General features: G+C 34.7%; 2 protein-coding genes across 2 annotated transcripts; one reads left to right on the top strand and one right to left on the bottom strand.

The window, feature by feature from the left end:
* Positions 1-686: 686 nt before the first annotated feature.
* On the top strand, positions 687-4,825 carry LOC149406428 (phytyl ester synthase 2, chloroplastic-like). Its single transcript, XM_089606179.1, has 14 exons — positions 687-934; positions 1,036-1,087; positions 1,167-1,222; positions 1,304-1,462; positions 1,570-1,662; positions 1,744-1,847; positions 2,051-2,172; positions 2,686-2,794; positions 2,877-3,007; positions 3,109-3,478; positions 3,573-3,686; positions 4,043-4,128; positions 4,282-4,391; positions 4,471-4,825. The coding sequence occupies exons 1-14, from the start codon at positions 721-723 to the stop codon at positions 4,659-4,661; spliced, it is 1,911 nt and encodes a 636-aa protein (XP_089462305.1). The 5' UTR covers positions 687-720; the 3' UTR covers positions 4,662-4,825.
* Positions 4,826-4,894: 69 nt separating this feature from the next.
* On the bottom strand, positions 4,895-5,812 carry LOC149406427 (uncharacterized). Its single transcript, XM_089606281.1, has 4 exons — positions 5,701-5,812; positions 5,481-5,528; positions 5,303-5,410; positions 4,895-5,214 (listed from the first exon to the last, which is right to left on the bottom strand). Exons 1-4 carry the CDS (start codon positions 5,752-5,754, stop codon positions 5,029-5,031), a joined length of 396 nt encoding a protein of 131 aa, XP_089462407.1. The 5' UTR covers positions 5,755-5,812; the 3' UTR covers positions 4,895-5,028.
* Between the last annotated feature and the right edge of the window lie 10,218 nt (positions 5,813-16,030).

The following is a 16,030-nucleotide window of genomic DNA, read 5'->3' as shown; positions in this document are numbered from 1 at the left end:
TTGTAACCACGATTTTTCTCCGTTACAAGTGAGAGCTTATTAATAAAATTTCGTGTTACTATCACTTTTAAAAAAAGAAAAAAAAACTCGGATTAGGAATTGTTTACACTTGGAATTGAATGCGAGAGGAAGAGTGTATTTGATACATATTGAGCTGATAGTACAAATTTCGCGTTCTCATTGTGCTTTGTGTAATTGCTTGTGAGTGAAGATATTCTCTTAAAAGAGTTCTCGTAAACAAATATCTTGCAGGACTTTTGCCGCTAAGATTTGAAGTGGAAAATTTATTTGGTCTTGCGGTCAAATTCTCTAATATTTAAGGCATGTATAATGTATTGAAAAAAAAGAAAATAAAGACGTGGAAAGTAGAGGGTTATTCAGATATTATTCTATAAAGTCGCTGTCAATATAACGTTGGGACTTGAAAACTAACCAGCTACAATTAGATGTGAATATACTATTGGAATCAAAATTATATTAATATTAGGCTTTTAACCGAGTAAGGTATTTACATCACATCACATGCATAATGCATTGATTGATGCTAAGAAATTAAGAGTGAGATATGATAAAAAGAAGTATAATAAATCATAAAAAAATGAGAAAGGTAGATTAGATGAACATGATTGGACAGAGAGAAACACATCAGTATTTATAAGCCTATGCCTAATTGGTCAACCAATTCACTTGAACTAGAAAGACACGTCACTCTCTGCTTCCATGGCCGCCGCGAGCTCCTCTCTCTTCTTCTCTCCGGCGACGATTCCGACGAAGATTGCCGTGGCGAAGAAGCGCGAGGTCGGAGTCAGAGCCGTATCTCACGCCGGCGATTTCATGAGCTTCCGCGGAGGAACGACCGGTCCGCCTCGCTGGTTCTCTCCATTAGAATCCGCTTCTCGATTCCCTGATTCTCCTCTTCTTCTCTATTTGCCTGGTCTCTCTCTCTCTCTCTCTCGGTCTTTCTCATTCTTCACTCTTTCTACGTTGACTTCGTGCTCTGGTTATTCGTTTTGATGCTTATTCGTTGGGGTGCAGGGATCGATGGTGTTGGACTCGGGCTCGGAAAGCATCATGAAAAACTCGGAGAGTAAGTTTCACATTCAAAACTTCCATTTTTTTTTATCAAACTACTTTATTGGTAAGTGTTGATTTGGTTTCAAATGAAGGATTTTTGACATGTGGTGCTTGCATATTCCGATTGAGGACCGGACATCATTTCCGGGTAAGGTATGTCTTGGTATTACTGAGTTATGTAATCTTTTTCGAAACTAACTATCGTTTCTTTCTTTATTCCCTTTGCCAGAGCTCGTGAAACTGATCGAAACGACGGTTAAATCCGAGCATCGTCGTTCGCCGGATAGACCCATATATTTGGTCGGAGAAACTATCGGGTCATGCCTTGCTCTTTCCGTTGCTGCTCTCAACCCTCACATTGACCTTGTTCTGATTCTAGCCAATCCCGGTATCATGTTAATGAACATTACTCTTTACCCAGCTTTTACATTTTAGAAGCTACTTAAATGCAATACAATACGCGTAAATCGTGTGGTTTGTGATTATTGTGTCCAGCGACGTGCTTTGGCAAGTCACAACTTCAACATCTGATACCTTTGCTGGAATTGATGCCCGACTCTCTGCAGCTTAGCTTACCTTCGCAGACAGGTCAGCTTTTCCGACTCTCTCACACACAATGATAGGAAAGTTGTTCATTGACTGAATCGATGTCTATGCTGATGCAAATAGGTGGCTCTCTAAGTATGGTTAAGGATGGTTTTGATATGGGACTTTCTCTGCCGATAATTGGAGACTTAGCGCGTGACATCCTTTCATTGTCCGACTACTTCTCTGTAAGATAAAGACCTAAACTTCATTTGTATGACTACGATTTGGATTCATTAGACTCGCATTCAGGCCTTATATTGTCTTTGAAAGAAAGAAGATCTCAGGAGGAGAGTGTTCTTTTTTATTCTAAAATTACGACTTTTATGTTGGTTCTACTGCATTTCTTATTTAGTAGCGTTTATCGGGATTGATTGTTGCAAGTCAACAGGTTGTTGGTGATGTGGTACCAAAGAAGACTCTTATCTGGAAGCTACAAATGCTTAAATCTGCTTCTGCATATTCCAATTCCCGTCTTCACGCTGTCAAGGCTGAAACTCTGATACTTTCCAGGTCTTGTTAATATCAACACACCTTTGCTGAATTATCCGATTATGATATTTGGTCTTTTGCTACTTCATCAATTCTTCCGAATTTTGGAAATTTACCGACTTAACTGAACATGGTTTTCCTATTTACCTCAAGCACCTATGGCATTAGCATTACCACCTCAATGCAGGAAATGATATGCCCCAATATTTTTGTACTAGCTTGAATATAAACAAAAACAAATGATATCGGACATACAAGAGGTCCGTGCTCTCAAATTGGAAATCTCTTACTTACAAAATACTTTCAGACTCTTTTCATGATACCGTTTCCATCTTAACCTACCTTATTTATAGGCTAAGATACTTTCTAAAATTTTCACATTAATCCTAATTTATCACTTATTATTCTAAGTAACAGCCCAAAAATCCCAAGTCCTAACAGAATAGTAGTCCTTAAAATGAATCAGCTCATCATGCTAAACTTTGTGAGATGTTCAGAATCACTTGGCTGATTTTTCCGTACATTTTTTGTTAGTGGACGGGACATAGTGCTTCCAAGCAAGGAAGAAGGTGCGAGACTATTCCAAATACTCCCAAACTGTATGCTTCGTAACTTTGAGCAGAGTAATCATTTCATCTTCTCGGTATGTTGATTTTACTTGCTCTGACACAATGTTTCTCTTTCACGTTAGAGATCATAACCATCCTCTTCGTTCTCTTTCACAGGACGACAACGTTGACTTGGTAACTATCATCAAACGAGCTGGTCTGTATCGGCACAAGAAGCAACTCGATTATGTTTCTGATTTCATTCCACCAACCCCTTCCGAATTCAGAGATATAGTTGAATCGTACCGGTGAGTATACGCACGCATCAAAATGAAATTCATTGACCGATCCGGTGACCCACTTCAGTGACGACGATGATGATATATAATCAAACATGGGTTTTTGGTAGACTGTTTAACGTGGCAACCAGCCCCGTGATGATGTCGACTATGGAGGACGGGACGATGGTGAGAGGACTCGCGGGGATTCCTTCAGAAGGGCCGGTTCTGTTTGTGGGGTATCACATGCTTCTAGGACTGGAATTGGCTCCGCTTGTTTGCCAGCTTTTGATAGAAAGAGACATACTTGTGAGAGGGATCGCACATCCGATGATGTTCACGAAATTCAAAAAAGGAGCGTTGACCGAGATGGAACATTTCGACACCTACAGACTCATGGGAGCCGTACCTGTCTCGGGAAAGAACCTCTTCAAACTCTTCTCTGCCAACTCTCATGTCCTCCTATATCCCGGTGGAATGCGTGAGGCTCTTCACCGCAAGGTAACACTATTCTTCCGTGACAATGCAAGCTTTTAAGGTAGAAACAATAAATAAATCAGGTGGTTTTTGACCGGGTTTAGATCGTTCTTTTCAGGGAGAAGAGTACAAGTTATTCTGGCCAGAACAGTCGGAGTTTGTAAGGATGGCTGTTAGATTTGGCGCCAAGATTGTACCTTTTGGAGTCGTCGGGGAAGACGATATTGGGGAAGTAAGACACCGTTTCCTTAATCATTTTGTATAGAAAATGAAAAATCTCGACTATAAAATTTAATCATATTGTATCAACCTACCTTTAAGTCTTCCCTGCTTATAATTCAACTATTATGTTTTACTTTGAATTGATGTTTAATGTTAGATTAGCTCTCGGTTTTATCTTTATATCTCCTTTCACTAATAGAAAAAAAATGGTATATCACCTTATAATCAGATCTCAAAAGTTAGTTTAAATATATTCCCTGCCATGGATGTAATGTTAACTAGCACTGTTGATAATTTGTCATTGTTGGCCATATTTTTAGCTGTTTTATGCTTGATGTAAAAGGTGATTATGTGTTCATTGCTCAGGTCTTTTTAGATTATGAAGACCAAATGAAGATCCCATACTTGAGGTCTTACATCGATTATTTGACTAATCAAGTAGCCAAGTTAAGGTACACGCTTTCCAGCTGAGGGTATTTTCCTATATTTTTTCTTCATTAACATATTATAGGACGTTGATCACATATAGATATAATTTCTTGTCTGCCAAGAAATCAATTCGAATTTCTCAACATTGGCTCTGTATGAATGTTGATCAACCTCAGAAATCCGTTGAATGGAGAGGTGGCAAATCAACCAGTACATCTCCCAGGAGTTCTTCCGAAAATTCCAGGCCGGTTTTACTATTATTTTGGGAAACCAATTGAAACCCAAGGTATCTTAAAACATTTGTTCTTTTCTTACTAGACTATTGACGATTTAAATAACTTATTGACCCATGTGGAGAATTATAGGACGGAGGGTTGAGCTACAAGATAGAGAAAAATCCCATCAACTATATTTGCAAGTCAAATCGGAGGTCGAAAAATGCATTGCATTTTTGAAAGACAAGAGAGAAGAAGATCCTTACAGAAACCTATTGCCTCGCCTAATTTACCAGGCCACACATGGTTTCACATCTCAAGTTCCTACTTTCGACATTTAATCTTTCGCACTTTGTTCGACTCTTCATTCATATACCATTCATCACATCTACGATTCAAGACAATAGGCTAGTCTAGTAAAAAAAAAAATGATCAGGTATTTGTTTTATTGATCGAAAAATAAATGCATAAAATATCTATTTGTGTAGATCTTGTTTATGTTAAATCAAATTTGCTAAGGCAATTGAGCTTTATATAAATCTTCGTCGAGTTGTGTGTTAATCGACACTTTGCATACATGAACAAGCAATTCCATACCAACAAAACCAAACAAGAGGACAAATCATCCAAGCAAGGTTCTAAAAAGATCCAGTCAAATTCTGAGCAACACTAACATTGTCAATGGAAATCCAGTGGTTATTAAAGAGTCTAAAACCAGCCTTCAACTACTGCTTCATGGGCGGGCTTAAAGAGTTGCAAATCGAAGAACTCAAGGTCTTTATGAGACACCAGTGCCTTGAAGAAGCAGCCATCAGTAGTCTCCAACAGAAAATTGTACGATTGCAACGTGCTCTCCCATGCCTCAGCAATGTTTTTCAACTCCAGATTGAGGCCCTGAATTTAATCCATTTGTAACTCGACTGTACGTACGATCATCTATCTATGTACTGTTCTTAATTTGGATACACATTCACTCACTCACCTCAGTTTTGTTGTATTCATTTAATGCAAACCTTACTGCTTCTATTGATCTCTCGTCCAATGAGTCGGGGCGTATTGGGTACCAAATATAACCGGACTCAACATAAGGCTGCAAAAATCAAACGTCAATTAAGCCACCAAAGAACTCTGTTGCATTTCCATAACAGACTAAATATTACCTCGGAATTCTTGTCCCGAGAGACTTTTCTTGAATTCACCTTCTTTTTCTGCACAGGAGAACGTTCCAATCAGATTAATCGGAAAATCAATTCTACGCATTAGAATCTGAATTGTGAAGACGAATACATAAAACATTTACGAAAACAGAAAATCAGAAAAAAGGAATTCATCAGAAACAAAGGAGGTAAGGATGGATCGTAGCTGGGTTGGTTTGTTTACCTGAGAATCGGAGAGCAATTTGGAACGATGAAACTGGACGCGTCTCCAACCCATACCAAATATGAACTAGCCGATTAGAAATATAAGGAAATGGCCAACATTTGATTTGATTTATTTTGAGAAATAGCTAAACCACGATAAAAATATAATTCAAGGTTACCAAATATAAATTGATTAACAAAAATAAAATAAATAAATAGAAAAAATTACAATTAATAACTATTTCATTAATAGATTAATTTTTTTTCTAAATATATTATGAGATCTTCACCGTCGATCTTTATCGTCGAGTCAACTTGTCATTCGTCACGTAGAGCCTCTTTCGCTTTCGCCGCCTCCGACCCCGCCCAAAACTGCCACTCTGAATGAACAAATTAACACAAATGAATACAAATTAACACGAATTAACATGAATTAATACGAATTAACATTGAAGAAGATCGAATATACCTTAGTCAGATGTCTCGTCCGTGGAGACGGCAACATTGTCGCCATGGAAATCGACGAGCTACCGTAGGCAGTGGCGCCGCGCGAATGGAGGCAGTGACGCAAGTCGGCCTTCGTCCTCACTCGGTGCTCCTCGAATTGGTTCGGAGCTCGCCGGGGAAGACTCACACAGAGAAGGCACCGCCGTCGAGTGGGACCACCCGTGCCATATCCGAAAGGCGAGGGGGACCTTCGTTCTCATCCGGTACTCGCCAGTACTCACCGAGTCTTGGTCGGAGCAAGGATTGTCGCCGGAGAGAGAGAGAGAGAGAGAGAGAGAGAGAGAGAGAGAGAGAGAGAGAGAGAGAGTTCTAAATCTGATATAAATGTCAAAGCTCTCTCACGTCTGATTATTCAATATGCATGTATATATACATATATATATATATATATATGGAATGCAAAATGATGCAGCGCAAACTAGAGAAATAAGTGACAACTTCGATCGTTGATTCGGCGCACGAATGCCCAATCAAAGTTCCTCCAAGTGTAGTTGATTCATCGGACGAATACCCAAAACTCGGGCAACAAAATTCGATTCCAAACAGGAAAAACGAAGATTGGATTTCTGGAAATATTTCTTAATCAAAGTCTGCCTTATAAAGTCTGAAACGCAGCCTTAAATACACAACAAAAGAAACCCAAAAGTTGGGGAAAACCAAAAGACAACAACCGAAATTAAACACATAATTAACACAAAACATTAAACGCGAATTAAGTACAGTAAATGGCGTTTTTAGGAGCCGAAAAGTTGTTGCCAACAGACTCGAAAAATGTTTCATGCAGATAACGTTCGTAGCTTCGAAACGAATGGCGCCAATAGCAAAACTGATGCTCGAGTCAACCGGTGCACCCCCTCAAAGTCGCGCGTGCTTGGACCGTTTCTCTAATCGTTCCAGAAACGTCAAAGCGTGTTCGATGTGGGGCTGGACTGCATCACAAAATCAAATAAATTGAAAATGACAAAATCACAAAATCGGAATGTAAAATTTGAATTAATTGTCACATCTGACTATTTTGTTTAAAATATTGAAACGTTGAATATTTTGCAATATCAAAATTTGAAGCGATGTAATTTCCGTAATTTTCCTTTCTAAAAAAACATGGCTCCAAGTATATATAGATGCTGTAAAACATAAGTGCATTATTAGTCCTCCTATTTTTTAATAAATGCAAAATAAACTTATATTGGGGAGGGGTTTACATTTGGAAAATTTATACAAAATAGTCATAAATCACTCCTAAATTTTTACTAAATGTGCAATTGATAACTTAAGAACTAGCGAATTGCGTCTATGGTTATCGTGTTGCAATTCTAATTTTACAGGTAAATAATTACAGTCTGTGGTGTATTGTTAGTATTTACCAAGAATACATGTAACAAATACCTCTTAATAATTTGTCTTTAGACTAGTTTAAATCTTTATTCATTTTATAACTTTTTACAAATTAATTAAGAGAAAAACAAACAAGAATTTAAATATAAATATTTATTAATCAATTGAATAAAATGTCAAGCCTAGACTATTAGGTTTCAATGCCTTAAAATTAATTTACCTTAAATAATATCTAAAGTTTAACCGCGGTCTCAAATGCTAAATCGGACGGGACCATTTTAGACCTGTCTAAAAACTGGAGCGAACTAGATAGATTAACAACAGTTTTACACCTAATAAGAAGAGTTTTTAAATTAAGGGACCAAAGTTATCGAAAAGTTTTTGTCTCGCGTCAAGGGATTCGTCGTCTTACTATAAGGGGTCCATCAGGGATTCTGAAGATTTTTGTCGTGTCGCCGAAGGATTTTATGCTGAAGATTTTATTTTATTTTTAAAAAAAATTCGGCCGCACCACCACCCCCTCTCTCCGATTCACTAAACCTTTCTCTGACTCACCACCACCATTTCCTCTATTTTCAATTTTTTTTTAATTCGGCCCTCTCTCTATTTCAATCGTGCCTCCATTGTCCCCGTACGTCTCAATAGCCCCGTGTCTCGGCAGCCTCCCGACAGCCCCGTCGTCGCCATGTCTCCAACCCTCGACACCGTGCTGTTTTCGTCGTCGTCGACAGCCCCATCGCAACTCAGTCAAAGCCCCGCCTCTGCCATGTGCCTCCAGCGCATCAGTCCCGCACCTCTCGCGCCTCACCTTAGTAAGTTATTTCTCACTCGGCCACTTCGACCACCACCGCCCACTTCCCTCATCACTCCGCCATCACCACCAACCTCTCGCTCCTTATTCTCTCGCTTTTTCTCTTTTTCAGTCACGAAGCGTCGAAACTCCGCTTCGCATCGTAGCTCGGTGTCCCTGTTGAAGCTCGGCGTCGTACCAGCCTCACGCCACTAACCTGTCATTAAGCTTTCCCCGTACATCTGAGCGCACCCCCGAGGCACGACGACGATCACTTGAGAATAATGACCGTAGCCGCGGAGCTTGGTCCAGGACATGGAACAGCTGGAAGACACGGGAGACGCTGAAGAACTCCAAGTGTTGATCGTGGATCTTAGACATATTACTTAGACTTCTTATTATGTTCACACTATATTTATTTCGTTTTTATTTTGTTTAGACTTTTTAACTATTAAACTAAATTAATTTTGTTTAGACTTATTATTATGGATTTTATTATTAATGAAACTTTTGATTTTCATGTTTTTTAAAATTAAATTAAATGAAATATGAAAATTTTAATTAGAATCAGAAAAATATTTTATGTTTAAAAGTAAAAATAAATAAAAATAGGAGTATTTACATGAATGCTCCTCGAACTCCTGCGCGTGTAACCCGATGCCCCATTGTACTTGAAAATCGTACATAACAAACCTTAAAAACCTGTATTATATCAAGTCCTTCCGTCAAAAATCTGATTACGTTGTTAAAAAATTAAGGGTAAAATAATTTTTTTTCATTAATTTATTTTTTGTATAATTATGTTTAAAAGCTGAAAATTAAAAATTAAAAATTAAAAAAATATATACCTCTCGTTCTTCTTCTTCTTCACGATTCCAGAAGAAGAAAAAAAAAATCAATCTCCAACACTAAAAAAAATCAATCCCTGGCACAATAGCTCGCAAGCTTGACGAAGAGTTTGTTCACGACTCCAAACCCTAGCCTGGTTATCGCCTCCGATTTGGATTCCAGGATAGTCGATGAGAATTTCACCGCTGCGGCTTTGAGAATCCCGATCGTGATCGTGACAACCACATGGTTCGCCTCGGCGGAGGTTTCGTCGAAGAATCAGACCTTTCGAATCGAGCGACTCGCCGCAGCGAAGGATTGTCACTTTCTCCAGCGTCGGCCTGTGAATCCCAATGCCTTTGGAGCTTGGTCTCTTCGTCGGCTTCTTATGCTCCGCTGTTGACCTCTGGTTAGACCTATGACCATTTTTGAAATTCATGTATTCGTGTCTAGTCTTTCTGATATTAAAGACGAATAAGATGATGAAGATTTGCGCAGAGAAAGATCTAAGGATTTTGTAGCCACCGGCAAGCTTGACGGAGGGCATGGAGGTTCATGTGATTTAATTTTTTTTTTTTGTTTATTAATTTTTTTATCACTTTTAATAAAGATATTTAGGTAATTTTTCCTAAAAAAAAGTGGTTACATGACTAAACGTGATAAAAAAAAATTGGATATCCGTTAAAAAAAACATGACGGAAGGACTACGATTGATACAATGCAGATTTTTAAGGTTTGTTATGTACGATTTTTAAGTACAAGGAGCATCGGGTTACACGTGTAGGAGTTCAATGAGCATTCATATAAATACTCCTAAAATATATAAACAGCGACATTTCGCTTCTATAATCGCTTCTAAGAATTTTTGGAAATAGCAGCGGAAAAACTTTCGAAATGACATATCGCTTTTAAAGTCACTCCTAAATCGTTTCCGCCAATTCGCGATAATAACTTAGCGCGCCAAATATTTAGACCTAGAAATGAAACTGACATTGAAATCGACATATCACTTTTAATTTTAGAAACGACTGACTTTTAAAAATGAGCCTTTAAAAGCGACATCGTCATTTAAAAAGGCCGAATAATTAAAAGCGACAAAAATTGCTTCCAAAAACTTTTTTTTTTTATAGTACATTATGAATTTAAAGATTATTATTTTACTAATGAACATCATCCCAACGATGAATATAGTGTTTTCATATTGACACCGAGAGTTTCACACATATATTTGATTATAGTCCACTTTGTTGCTTTGTTGGCATCATACAAAGATATTAAATATTTATAAGGTTTCTATTTATAATCACCTTATCCAACAATATTCTCTTACCATTTCGATGTGTGACTTTTCTTTTTGTACAAACTCAAGTCACAAGCTGGGAAAAGTTAAAACTGCATCACAAGTCAACTTCACGTTTATATATTGATTTTTTTTTTTAAAATCATCAGTTTTATTTGTGTATCAACTATCAATCCTATTATTATTATTATTATTATTATTATTATTAAGTATACATATATTTTCACTAATATACATAAGTTGCTTTGTTAGTATAATTATATCTAAATGACAAAAAAATAAAATGAATTAAATGAGTATAAATTTTACACTATTTATATATAAAATTTATTTTATATGAAATTGTCGATATATCCGTCGGTATTCGGTATATTATTAATTTTTTAATCGGTAGCAGGTCTTAAAATCATTATGTCATACCAGTTAGTATATCCGTCGGTAGCCGATATACAAATAAAATTTGAAATTCGGTATCAATACCGGTATGTTTTTTTAACATTGCTTAAGACATGGGCGAAGTTATTTTGTCTCCCAGTGAACTGGAAAAGGTATATATATTTTGTCTCTACTGGTACTACAAAAACTTTTTAATCATATTAAACCAATATTTTAGGGTCATTAGATATTATAGTCTCATTTATATTTTTAGTTTTCCATTTAGTCGATCTTAAGTCAATTTTTTTATAAATAAACATATTCACAATATTTTTTAATTGAATATGAACAATATTTACACTATTGCATATGAACAATATTTATGAATGAGTTATTTACCAAAAATTTACAAAACGTTTGCTATTTAGAATTTTTATTTTTTATTTTTTGTGGCTTAGTTTACTAAGTATTTGTATTTTAAAATAGAAATTTGTAAATAACTAAACAGTCTTAATCTTAACGTTTGAGATTTAGCCAAAGTTTAGAAAGTTGTGGGAAAATAGCCAAATGTATGAGGTGACAGTTGGAGTAATGGGCAAAAATTCAAAAAGTGTCCTTAAATCAATTTAGCTGTTTTTTTTTTCTAGATTCGTCACTTTTTCTCTCTTTTGGTTTTGAATTCGTCACTTTCTCTCTCCAACTTTGTTCCAAACATTTTTTTTCCATCCAAACTTCAAAAATCAATATCTATCTCATATGAACTCGAAATTGAGTGATTCTAAATCCTACGGATTTGTGGCGCCGAGATCTTCAAAAATAAACTCATTGTGTTGTATGAAAAATAATTTTTAATGCCACAAATGCAAAAAAAATCACGTTGCTGTCATAGATATGGAAATAGCTGAAAATTTTCGGAAATCATCTGAAAATTTATTGAATATTTCTGGAACTGCCATTACAAACACACGTAAACATGATGCATTAAACAGATTTTTCATCAAACACAAATGGATCTATTTTTGAAGATCTCGGCGCCACGAATCCGTAGGATTTGAAATCACTCAATTTTGAGTTTAAACGAGATAGATATGGATTTTTGAAGTTTTTATGAAGAAAAAAATGTAGGAAAGAAAGTAGGAGAGAGAAAGTGACGAATTCAAAACCAGGATGAAGAAAGTGACGAATTCAAAACCAGGATGAAGAAAGTGACGAATTCAAAACCAGGATGAAGAAAGTGACGAATTCAAAACCAGGATGAAGAAAGTGACGAATTCAAAACCAGGATGAAGAAAGTAACGAATTTAAAAAGCTGATGTCATAAAAGTAATTTTTATTAGTTATTACTTATGTCACATACGCAGTTTGACTATTTTTTCAAAAGTTTGTAAACGTTGACTATTTCCAAAACATGAATATTTTTGTTGGCTATTAAACAACTGTGCCCTTTAAATTAAATTATCAATATAATATAACCTTTTTTTTCTTAATTTCAACTCAACTTATTGGCCATTCACTTGAGCCCCGTAAGAGAGCAGGAAGGAAGGCGGTAAGTTTTCTATTTATCGATTTTTCATAGTAGTATTTTCAAATTGAAATAAAATGATAATTTATTATTTCTAGTATTACCTTTTAATTTATATTCATTTTTTACATTCTCACTCTTTTTTTTTAATAATATATGTGATAAGTATGTTACCCTGTTTTTCAATATTTGCTTTTCAAATTTTAGACAAAGAGAAAAAACGAAGATATATCGCTGAACATTTCGGAGTTATTAGATACTATGAAGAAAAGATATATCGCTGAAATTGGATTGCTCCAATTTGTTACAAAATCTGACAAAGCTATGAGATATTTATAATCACTTTAGGCAACAAAATTTTCTTTACAATTTCGATGTGGGACTTTTCTTTTTGTACAAGTCACGAGTTGGGAAACTGCCTCACAACTTATATATTGATTTCTTTTTTTAAAAATCATCATCATCATCATCATCATCATCATCATCATCATCATTATTATTATTATTATTGATATTTAGTATACATATATTTTCATTAGTATACATAAGTTGCTTTGTTAATATAAGTATCTTAATAACATAAAAATAAAATGTTTTAAATGAGTACAAATTTTACACTCTTTATATAAAAAAAAAATTATTTTATATGAAATTATCGATATATCTATCGGTATTCGATATATCATTAATTTTGGATCAGTATAAATCGGTAGTGGTATTAAAATTACTATGACCTACCAGCGGTATACCCGTTGGTAGCCGATATATCAGTAAAATTTGAAATCTTATTTATATTTTTAGTTTGCCATTTAATCAATCTTTAGTAAATTTTTGGTAAATAAACATTCACAATATATTTTTTTTATTGAATATGAACAATATTTATGAATGAGTTATATACCAAAAATTTACAAAATATTTGTTATTTAGAATTTGTTTTAGTTTCGGTGGCTTAATTTGCTAATTTTTGTATTTTAAATTATCAATATAATATAACTTTTGTTTCTTAATTTCAGCTCAACTTATTGGCGATTGACTTGAGCCCAGAGAGCAGGAAGGCGATAAGTTTCTATTTATGGATTTTCATAGTATAAAGCTAATTTATTAGTATTCTCAAATTTAAATAAAATGATAATTTGTTATTGCTAGTATTACGTTTTAACTTATATTCATTTTTTACACTCTCACTCTTTTTTTTTTTTAAATAATATATGCGATAAGTATGAGACCTTGTTTATTAGTATTCTCAATTTTTTTTTAATAATATATGTGATAAGTATGTGATCCTGTTTTTCCTTTTAAGTTATTTAGTTTATTTATATTTATTTTACAATGTAATCAATTATTTTTGTTAAACTTGTGGTTTATATATTTATTTTTGTTAATTGAGATTTGCTAATAATTTTTCAATATTTGCTTTTCAAATTTTAGAGACATGTTTTGCGAATGCTACGGCGGCATGCATTGAAGCGCGATTCCGCAAAGAGAAAAACGAAGATATATCGTTGGGCATTTCAGAGTTAATAGATACTATGGAGAAGCAAGGATATTTCAGGAACTCGGAGATGGCTGTTTATCTTATACATAAATTTGGAATGGTAAGATAAGATTTTTATAGTATTTTTTTTATATTATTTGAATTACATGCTAATTTACCGTTCATCTATTTATATGCTTAATTAAAAAAAAAAGGACGGATATTACGAATATCCGATTTCGTCCTACGAAATTCTTTACAAGGCCAAAGACATCATCAAGGCCATCGACGGAGATGGGCAAGTCATCGTGTCGGTGGAGGTTCGGCCACGTTTCAAAAAACTGATCGGGAGCATGGTAATTTTCTATAATCTAACTTGCTTTTTATTATTTGTTATAGATATAATTGCTTGTAATCTATTTATAAGTTTATATTAATAAATAATTATACGTGTAGGAGATTTACTATCCGGAACCACCCGCGCCGATTTTCAGGAAATATCATGCTATGGTCGATTTTGGCCATGGTATACGTGGTAAAAAGAGGTATTATTTTTTTCAAAACAGCCACGGAGTCGATTGGGGACATAATGGCATGGGACGTTTGCTGTGCGACGACAAAAGTTATCCCATATCCGCGATCAGAATCAAGCTGTAGAAATATGCATATGCTCTCGTATATAATATCTTGCCATGATATTGGATTATATTAGTACAATTTTCAAAACTTTAGCACTTGGTTTGTCTTTATTTTTCATTTTAATCAAGAGTTATGTGATTTAGAGTATAAAATAGTTGATAATTGGTCAATTTAATGCTTTCACAATCAAACCTTTTATTTTTTTTATATGCTTTGATATAAGTGTTATATGCTTGATATAAGTGATTTCGTGTTAATTATTCATTGTTTTTACACTATGGTACAAGTTTTCCCTCTAAAATAAGTTCTTACTTGAGGTCTATATACAACTTGATGATACTATTGTTTTCCTGATAAGAAATCTATCCGCTAAAAATAAAAATACTATTTTGGGGCTTTTGTTATTAGTAATTTACAGATTTTTCAAAGGGTCTCATGCATAGACATTCCATGTTAGAATATCTTACCAAACTAGATATCAAAACCTATACATCTGCGGCCCGAACGAATTACGTACAATTTTCATGACTTTGTCATCTTAAATCATTATCTCTTTGTTTATCTTACAACTCTTTGACTCGGTATATAACGAAGTGATTGTGTTATAATATTTTATCATTGTGCTATTTTTTTAGCATGAAGATCCATACTTATTGACTAACATCGAAGAATAATAATGACAAATTTTAGGTAGTCAAATTAAGGTATAAACACTATATACATCTTTGATGACATATATATAAATATATATTATTGTTTGCCTGATACTCGATAAAAAAAATTCTCAACGTTGGCTCTCTGTCTGATTGTTAATCAATCGCAGAAATTGCATCATTTGGGAAACTAATTAAGAAACTAGCTACTGACTACTGATTGGGATTTGTTTATCTATATTTCTTTTTCAAACATTCCTTCAGATCTTCTCAATATGTGCAGTTTAGTCAAGGGTGTGGCTAGTTGAGATCACGTCACGTCAATTATGTCACAAACACACATCGTCAATATGTAATACAACATTTTGATTATATCCTGAATCTAGCTTTTTGCACATTTTGATTTTTAAGGAGTAGTACAACATTTGGCAAAAAGCAACAAAAAAGAAAAGTCATTTGATATATGTGAATGAATGAAGGTAAAACAAAATATGTTATAAAATTGTCTAGCTAGGCTCAGTCATTTCACCAAATCATCACCAAACCCATCGTTTTGAATATACGATAAATCGATCAAACATCACATCCGACGCATAAAACAAACAAGCAAAAAAAATAAAGCTCGAGGTACTTCTCATCAAAACCCAAGCTGTGTACTCAAATGACGTCACTCTCTCTCCTTCATGCTTAGCGTTAGGTCTTAGCTTTTGTTACTTGTTTATGTAACCAAAATATTCCGATGAACACAAGGGTATTCTCGGAAATGACGCATAAAATTGAACTCAAGATCCAGATAATAAACACAAACACACAGAAGAATAAGAACGAAGAGATTGTAGCAATGACGATGAGTGAGTGTAGTAGTTACAATAATAGCTAAAATCTATTCATTTTTCATACTAATTAACCATTTTATTCAAGTA

This window comes from Urtica dioica, chromosome 1 (assembly GCF_054948205.1).
Source record: "Urtica dioica subsp. dioica isolate 48M chromosome 1, U.dioica_male_clone48M_v1_H2, whole genome shotgun sequence".
NCBI lineage: Eukaryota > Viridiplantae > Streptophyta > Magnoliopsida > Rosales > Urticaceae > Urtica > Urtica dioica.
Note: the sequence above shows the minus strand (reverse complement) of the source record. Positions and strands in the feature narration are given on the sequence as shown.

What these genes read in the sequence shown, in the direction of transcription:
- LOC149406428 (XM_089606179.1), top strand. Translation starts at nt 721, where the DNA reads ATGGCCGCCGCGAGCTCCTCTCTCTTCTTCTCTCCGGCGACGATTCCG. An exon ending in GGACCGGACATCATTTCCGG is followed by an intron (nt 1,223 to 1,303) that starts GTAAGGTATGTC and finishes TCCCTTTGCCAG; the next exon opens with AGCTCGTGAAACTGATCGAA. An exon ending in TCTGATTCTAGCCAATCCCG is followed by an intron (nt 1,463 to 1,569) that starts GTATCATGTTAA and finishes TATTGTGTCCAG; the next exon opens with CGACGTGCTTTGGCAAGTCA.
- LOC149406427 (XM_089606281.1), bottom strand. Translation starts at nt 5,754, where the DNA reads ATGGGTTGGAGACGCGTCCAGTTTCATCGTTCCAAATTGCTCTCCGAT. An exon ending in AATTGCTCTCCGATTCTCAG is followed by an intron (nt 5,529 to 5,700) that starts GTAAACAAACCA and finishes TCTCCTGTGCAG; the next exon opens with AAAAAGAAGGTGAATTCAAG. An exon ending in ATGAATACAACAAAACTGAG is followed by an intron (nt 5,215 to 5,302) that starts GTGAGTGAGTGA and finishes GATTAAATTCAG; the next exon opens with GGCCTCAATCTGGAGTTGAA.